Below are 8,956 nucleotides of genomic sequence, written 5' to 3' on the forward strand. Positions count from 1 at the left end.
TTATAGATCGAATATGTCCACCTCAGATGCTAGGGCGGTGGGGTGGCCTAGTGGTTAACGCGTTCGCTCGTCACGCCGAAGACCCGGGTTCGATTGCCATATGGGTACAATGTGTGGAGCCTATTTCTGGTGTCCCCGCCGTGATTGTGCTGGAATATTGCTAAAAGCGGCGTAAAACGAAACTCATTCACTCAGATGCTACAGCCTAATCACTGTCTGCTGAAGTTCTTGAGCGAAAATTTATTAAAAGGTTGGTTTTTTTCGTATGTTATTAATGGAATAACTGTGCTAATTTCATGAGTAAAACACAACTTCGACTTGTGCAGAGGTTAGACACAAATTCTTATATCTGTGCGCTTTTTTGAAAGGTCGTATCCGTTATTCCAGAGACTGCAATGGTCCAATCGAATAGAGCATACCACACAAAGGTGAAGGTTATCAAAGATGGCTGACTCTGAAAGCACGAACTGGAATGTTGATATGGAAGTGAATTTATTTCACGCAATGAGACGACATAAGCCAGCTGGTAGGTATATATGACAAGATGAGAGTGTGTCTGTGTCCTACGACACAACTGAATAGCCCTGATATTTCTTAAAGTTCTTCATTTTCGATTCTTTGTTTTCATCGTCAGGGGCCGGTAGGATAGTCCCTAGAAATCAATGTCCCACCGTGTTGGGGAGCTTATTGGAGGTAGCATCTTTGGTTGGAATTTTTGGAATTTGTTTATTCAAGTGGTGACATCTGAGGCGGTGAATATATCCAGTCTGTTTGTGCAGTTTTTGTGGCATTACACTTAATTTACAGCCATGGTGATTCACTGTCCAGCTCATGACTTACAGACCCGTGCAAAATGTATTCGGACACTTGACGTAATTTCCTTAGACTTACATGTTATTTCAGTGCAGCATAAATAATTTTCATGAAGTGAGTTTAGGATGGATCTTTGTGAAATTTGACAGGCAATTTTGAAATCATCTCTGCTCTGTGCACAAACTTTCAGTTCAATTTTCCGACTACTATTTAACTGATGACATCACATTTATAAACTTAGGTATGGTTCCACAATGCACAATCCCATAGGCTGCCATGTTAAGGGAGTTAACCGCACTGTACACATGTAGATTAAATTGTTGCCATTCGATAAATAAGCATCGGAAAATTAAACAGAAATTATGTGATTGTTGGTAAGATGATTCCTCACAAATGTGAAAAATTTGACTGGGATCTTACGAATTTTTTTGGCACGACTCTGTATGCCTCAATGCAGAGTCGGAAATCACGTGCAATGCAATCAGAGGACCTTTCCTGTTACTAGAAATTTCCATTTATGTAAATACGAAGTCATTACCATCAGCATGTGACACTCAAAATACCATGTCAACTTATCCTAATTTTAATACACAATTGTACAGGTTACAATTGGTCTTCAGCAACCAATGCTTGTTGTAAGAGGCGACTAATGGGATCGGGTGGTCAAGCTTGCTGACTTGGTTGACACATGTCACAGTATCCCAAATGCATAGATCAATGCTGATCACTGGATTATCTAGTCCAGACTCTGTTATTTACAGACCATAGGAATATTTCTGAGTGTGTTGTTAAACAATAAACAATACTGAACATCTTCAATTCATTAATGTTTTTAATCTTCATTAATAAATTTTTTTCAAAATTCTGTCTATATGGTCAATGATAAATTCAGCAAAATCATGTTTGAATTGTTGGTAGTGAACCAACTCACTGTTATTTACAGCAACCATAGTGAGGCCTTGAAAGTAACTTTTTCACATTTTTCAGTCCTGCCTTATTTTGGTTCATTGCAAGTCATATTTGTCAAAATTTGACTATAATATGTCAACATAACGTTTTCACGATGGAGAGTGAGGAAGCCTCATCAGGGACTTGTCATTAACTAAAATAATGTAATATTGAAATATATTAATCATGATAAACTATAAGTTTCAGATATAAGTCTTCTGATCATAGCATAACAATTATTTAAAGTTATTTTATTAGGCATTGTTTTAAGCACATTGTTTTAACCACAGGTACTGGGATCAAGTGGTAATCTTGATCTTTGCATATAAAACAATGCCAGCAGATGAGGAGGTATCATTCAAAGTGAAAATCATTACCGGTATGTCTAGAAATGTTTTATCTCAAAATTCCCTTGGCATCTGGGCAACATAACCATGGTTATACTTATGTGAATACTTACTCTTTATCAGGACCCAGGTGTTCAGTCGTATTGCACCATGTAGGATTATTATGCACCATAAGGGCCCCTTATATTATTTTCAATGCACCATTTCATATTTCAATGTGTGTATGGGGCACTGTCCAAATTAATCCTTGATCATGTTGATAGAGGTATACTTTACCAGGGTAGCGTGCATCAGCTTTTGTGTAGGTGGTAATGCAAAATCCTGGGTATGGGTGGGTGTAAGATTCACTAACCACTCATGCCAAGCATCATGCAGGCACAGGAGCAATGATCTATGGCTTAGTCTGGTTGTCTAGCATTGCCACATACTGTTTGAGAGGCATTCTAGAACTTGTAAGTAATAGGAATGACAATTCTTTATGGATGATCAACTTGGATGGCTGATTTATTGTACAAATAGTAACGTTTCGTATACATTCTTATACCGTTTTGAAGCATGCCACATAGGGCTCATAAGCTGCTGTAAGACGATTTGCCAGCGGGTAACATGAGACTGGGTGCCCACCTGTAACATGTGTAAGGACGTCTGACCTAAACTGTGAGACATTTACAGTATTATGCATATTGTACTTAATTTCTTCAGTCTAAACAAGCAGACAAAAAAAGAGTGGTGGATGCCCATCAGATGTCTTTGTCTAGAAATATCCGGGATGGTTATAGTCTGATTTTAAGATAGACTATTCCAGCAGTGTCATGAGTGAGTGAGTGAGTTAAGTTTTATGCCGCACGCAGCAATATTCCAGCTATATGGCGGCGGTCTGTAAATAATCAAGTCTGATCAACAGTGATCAACAGCATGAGCATCGACCTGCGCAATTGGGAACCGATGACATGTGTCAACCAAGCCAGCGAGCCTGACCACCGGATCCCGTTAGTCACCTCTTACAACATGCATGGGTAACTGAAGGTTCATTCTAACCCGGACCTTCACGGGTTAGCAGTGTAATGATGTGGCAAATGTGTAAAATTTCTGTGTGATGCCACTTATTATAGCCTGAATTAAATGTTTTGTTCACAATCATGATGCAACCTGCCTTGTTTTAGTCTTGAGTTAGCACTGCCTTCTAAAAAACATGGGATACAAGGATACTAAGGTAGGAGTGGCATTTGCATTTGTCATTTGATTCATTTTCAACTAGAATTGTTGGTTAAATAAGAACAAATTTTAAGTTTGGAAAGCACACTTTTTCAGATTTCAGTTTGTACAGTGTGGAGGATCAAACCCAGTTGAAGCTAAGCTAATGAATTAATCTATTTAGCCAACACCCTACCAGTGGATGACAGGTGTTATCACAAATTCATTTACAAGCCATGAGAGCATGATCAAAAACATGTCTGTACACATGCAGTAGCCATTTACTCTGAGAAACTCGGAACTCTTCAAACTGCATTGGAATTAATTGTTGAAAGAGGTAGGTCACCCATACCCTTCACCACAGCTATCCTTTTGGATTGTCAAGGCCGATCTATTAAAAAAACACCTCTAAGGATCATAAAGGGGTGTTTGATTGAAAGGGGTACCTAACCCTAATGATCATTAAGGGGTGCTAAAAGGGATGGAGTTGTATGTAATAATAATTATAATAATATGGACATTTGTAGAACGCAGTAGTAACTCCACACCTCAAGGGCATGCTCTTTGCGCAACAGTAAATATGTACACTATATACAGGAAGAAGTGTTATAAGATTTAATGGTGGTTGAACAAGAATATTTTGAGTCTTGATTTAAAGATGGAGATGGAAGGAGATGACTTGACATGGAGAGGTAGTGAGTTCCAGAGGGAAGCTGCGTGAACGCTGAAAGATCTGCCGCCAAAAGTTTGCAACTTGTATTTTGGGACACTGAGAAGACCTTTGTCTTGAGATCTGAGAGACCGCGCGCTGGAGTGTAGGGTGTTATAAGATCTTGCATGTAGGAGGGCGATGGACAGTTTAGTGCTGAATATACAAGAGACAGCGTTTTGAATTTTATTCTTTCGCGAGTTGCAAGCCAATGGAGTGACTTTAGTATGGGAGATATGTGACATCTGGATTTGGTTCTAGTGACAAGTCTTGCTGCGCTGTTCGGGATCTTCTGAAGTCTGTCTAGTTGTTCAGAAGTGATGCCTGCACAAAGACTATTGTAGCCTACACTAACCCTGACACAAGTAACCCTTAGGATCAAAGTGGTGCACAAAATCTGTGAAGCAAGATCCAGAGTTGGCAGATAGTGCCAATTAGCGCATCTGAGGAAGTGAAATGAACTGCTTCAAGTGACCACATGAAAACGTTTCATAACGTTTGACAGAAGACATATTTTATTTCTTGTTTTGGACATGTTAAAGGATGTGGGAATAAGGGAACATTCAAATTTCCATGCTATTCTGTTACATGCATCATGTTGAAGGATGACATGAAATCGTTTGTGTTTTTCTCATGTATTTACAATTATTTGATGATACCAGATCCATGTCATTTGGTAAAACAGTTATGTATAGATTAATGAACTTTCTTCTGTCTGTATTTCAGGTGTAAATAGGTATTTCCAAATGATGTTTATCCATGATAAGCTGAACAACGCCAGCAGCCGGAAGATCTCCTCCAAGCACATATGGAAACATCTTACAGAGATGTATGATTTACAGGCATTGGTCAGTACTGCAGTACTTACATTTTCAAGAAATATAACGCTTGATTCATGGAATATCATTTAATCCAAATTCAGTAGTGTTGCAACCAGTAATGAAGAATCTTGAATTGGGAAGTTTCATGGTATTCATAGTTACATGTTACATGTATTTGGAAATGTTTGGGTTAAATTATTTTTATTGGAAAATATAGGCAAATTCTGCAGTTTCTCTACATGCAGTTAATTGCTGCTTGCTGACTGCTGAGTATGTTTCATTATACCCTAGGACGGCCTCCATGGTGTAGTGGTTAGAGCTTCCGCCCGGAGAGACCGGAAGGTCACGGGTTCGATCCCCGACCATGTCATACCATAAAATATGGTACTTGTTGGTCCCTGCCTAGCGCTCGGCATTAATGAGTACAACAAGGACTGGTCGGCTTGGAGTCAGTATAATGTGTCTGAGTGGGGTATTCATGCTTCACTGCGGCATGGTATCTCAGTGGGCTAGCACTATAAAACCAGCTTAAGTCTGGGCTAGTACAAGCAGCCGCACATCCACACACACACGCATGCAAGTCGTCATATGAGCGAAATATTCTCAAGCATGACGTTAAATCCAATTTCACCTCACCTCCTCACCTCATTATACCCTAGCCACTGGATGTTGCTCAATGTCCAGGTACTGATTTGGCTTGACTGTGGCATCAAACAAAAACCAAGCAATTGTTAGCATGGTTGGTGAACTGACCAAATCCCAGGTCTAGTCAACTGCGGTTCACAGATTTGTTTTGTCAGTGTCACTGTTAGAGTTTGGTGGAGGAAACTGAAATTTAACAAAGAAAAGTTGGCAGCAGCTTCTTTCTTTTTCTGGATCAGAGATTTGCTGTATTAATATCAAGTGGAGGAAAAAGAAATAAATGAAAATCCCATCTTTAATGTCATGTTCTGCGGAAAGCTTATATTTTTGTTTTTCTTAGAAGTTTGAATGTACATGGGACTGAATTCTAGATTTATTATACAAGCAATTGAACCTGCTGACTGAAGGTTTTCACAAAGTATTTTTGTGGAATTTATAGATGACTGTATTTAGATAATAGCGTAGTGAATATGCCTAGATTAATATTAGACTCCATGGTATGTTATATATAAAGTAGCCATGTTGCTACAAACATGGTTCATGTATGTACAATGTATTTATTTTTATGATACCATACCTTTTCATTTTCTCTGTTTGTTTTTGTTTTTGGCAGAATGAATCTGAGATTATTCCCTTCCCAAACAAGGAGGTAGAGTTCCTGCTACCTGAAGTCGACTACCATTCTCTAATGGATAAGCCCTACCCGAGGATTGAACAGGCATCCGTCAATGCTGAGGGAGAAAAAACAGAAGGTACACTACCATCTCACTTGTCTTTAGAATGTATCAATTCACCGAGTAGTATACTCTGTGGCCCTGGGGGCGGTGGGGTAGCCTAGTTGTTTAAGCATTCGCTTGTCACGCCTAAGGCCCAGGTTCGATTACCCACATGGGTACAATGTGTGAAGCCCATTTCTGGTGTCCCCTGTTGTGATATAGCTGGAATATTGCTGCTAAAGGCAGCGTAAAACTCCACTCACTCACTCACTCTCTCTCACTCTCTCGTGATATAGCTGGAATATTGCTGCTAAAGGCAGTGTAAAACTCCACTCTCTCTCTCTCTCTCGTGATATAGCTGGAATATTGCTGCTAAAGGCAGCGTAAAACTCCACTCTCTCTCTCTCTTTCTCTCTCTCTCTCTCTCTCTCTCTCTCTTGCCTCTCCAGATACAAGCATCACATGGTTCATCCCCATACTTACTGACTTTAAGTATGTTTATTGTTAGATACAACTTCTGCTAAAATTATGCAATGATAAGACCACAAGTGTCTACAGAGTTATGTCCCTTGGGACCTGTGAACATTCTGAACACCCAACATATGACCAACATAGTCAAGTCAAACAGCTTGGCAACTAAATGTCTTATACCATGACAACCATACCTTTTTTAAAACCTTACTGAGGCCTGAATGATGTAACCTGATCAAACAAGGGTTTCATGATCCTCTTGGAAAATCTTGACTCTGAAATGTAGAAAGCTGAGAATGGAGATGCTGAAATAATGCCGGACATGAGGGGTTAGTTCACTGTTGGAAACTTGAAGTCACCGCTCTTGTCAGTCGTGTAGGGATTTGACACCATCCATCACAGTTTTTGCATATATCTAGGTATGAAATAGATGAGACAGTCTCACTGGTCGGTGAGTGGTCGCTGTCATTTCGTGTTGGGCACTGGACTGAGTTACTGTGCTTTAGAAACAAATTTTAAATACATTTCTGAAGAAAAAACAAGGTTAACTGTACTGAAACAATAGTGTTTTGGGGTATTTGTTTTTATCACAAAATTTCCACAGAGTTCTGAGAACTGAGATGAGAATACTTTTCATTATTTCACAAAATTCAACTTGGGCAAGAGATAGGAAACATTAGAAGATTCCAACCCGTGAAGGTCCGGGTTAGAATATTGATCTTCAGTAACCCATGCTTGTCTTAAGATGCACTAACGGGATCGGGTGGTCAGGCTCGCTGACTCGGTTGACACATGTCATTGGTTCCCAATTGTGCAGATCGATGCTCATGCTGTTGATCACTGGATTGTCTGGTCCAGACTCGATTATTTACAGACCACCGCCATATAGCTGGAATATTGCTGAGTGCGGCGTAAACCTAAACTCACTCACTCACTTAAAAGATTCCAACAGCCTTACATTCACTTGCTGAATACCATTTGAGTTACCTCCTCTTACCTCAGCATTGTTTTTATCTTTATTGATGTGGAAAGTGTAGAACAGTGCTGACATGTTTTGTTATACATTCTAGGTAAAGGATCAAAGTATGATGGGAAAGGAAGCGGCTCCTCGAATGATAAAAGTAAATATGACAAATCCACTAACAGAGGCGAAACAAAAGGCTCTTCAACCCCACATTCTAAAGAGAGTAAAAGTGATAGTAAAGGCACATCAACTCCTCATGGGAAAGATAGCAAAGGTGACAATAAATCAGGAAAAGATTCCAAAAGTGACTCTAAAGGTTCCTCTACACCTCATGGTAAAGAAGGCAAGGGGGAGGGAAAAGCCTCCTCCACCCCCCACAGTACAAAGGGAAGTAAGTCTGGGGTGTCTGGGTCGGGCGGCACATCTGCATCCAGCACTCCAGAATCAACACCCAAGAGGAAACGCACACGACAAGCCAATTCCACTAATGCGAGTCCAGCCACTCCATCAGATTCACAGCCCACTAAGAGAGGCAGAAGGTGATAGCTGGAAGCTCATGTTGGTGACAGTGATTGTGAATATTCAAATAACACTCTGCAGCAATATGACTAAAAACAGTTTTTTAACTGAACTTTAAGTGACAAGAGCTGAGTTCCCCTTGTGGGTTCGAGAGGTAAAAAGAGTCCTCTTGATCTCCTAATCAGGTTCATTCGTTCATATTAAAGAATGGGCCCTGTGACCGTCATACTGCAAGGTATTCTTTTTTTGAAACTGGACCCAAGTCCCAAATCATGTTTCCTTACAGGGGAATATAGATCCCAAGATACGCACCTCACCATACTCTGTGAAGGATGAACCATGCATGCAGCATGTACAATGATATGAATTGACTGTTTTGTACCCATGTCAGGTTATTGGTCACCTAGTGTCCACTTTGGTGGTCTAGTGGCAGTGTTCACAAATGGTGTTTCAAAGTAACAGGACATTGGGTCCTGTAAGTTTCGGATGTCTGTCTGACCCATTGAAAATTCACATGACCCATAGAATAAAATTAAACACACATTACAGATTTAACATTTCTTATAATTGGCATTGAAATTATTAACAAGCATACGATTTATAAACAGCAAACAAGTGTCACTTGTCACATATAACAACTTCAGTCAAAGTCATTGTGAAATATACAGTCAGACACTGGGGCCGGCGGGTTGTACAGTTCTATCGGACCATTGGCGAATCTGCCGGATTTGTCAGAGGGTCACGCACTATTCGTAAACACTGCTAGTGGATGAAGCTTCTGCTTGGAGAAGAATAATGACACTTTTTATGGA

General features: G+C 40.0%; 1 protein-coding gene across 1 annotated transcript; it reads left to right on the top strand.

The window, feature by feature from the left end:
- Positions 1-434: 434 nt before the first annotated feature.
- On the top strand, positions 435-8,573 carry LOC124275286 (MRG/MORF4L-binding protein-like). The gene is made up of 4 exons (XM_046710767.1): positions 435-526; positions 4,738-4,859; positions 6,088-6,226; positions 7,732-8,573. The coding sequence occupies exons 1-4, from the start codon at positions 445-447 to the stop codon at positions 8,166-8,168; spliced, it is 780 nt and encodes a 259-aa protein (XP_046566723.1). The 5' UTR covers positions 435-444; the 3' UTR covers positions 8,169-8,573.
- Positions 8,574-8,956: the final 383 nt, after the last annotated feature.

This window comes from Haliotis rubra, unplaced genomic scaffold (assembly GCF_003918875.1).
Source record: "Haliotis rubra isolate DU_JTF1 unplaced genomic scaffold, ASM391887v1 Scf2, whole genome shotgun sequence".
In the NCBI taxonomy this organism is placed as follows: Eukaryota; Metazoa; Mollusca; class Gastropoda; order Lepetellida; family Haliotidae; genus Haliotis; species Haliotis rubra.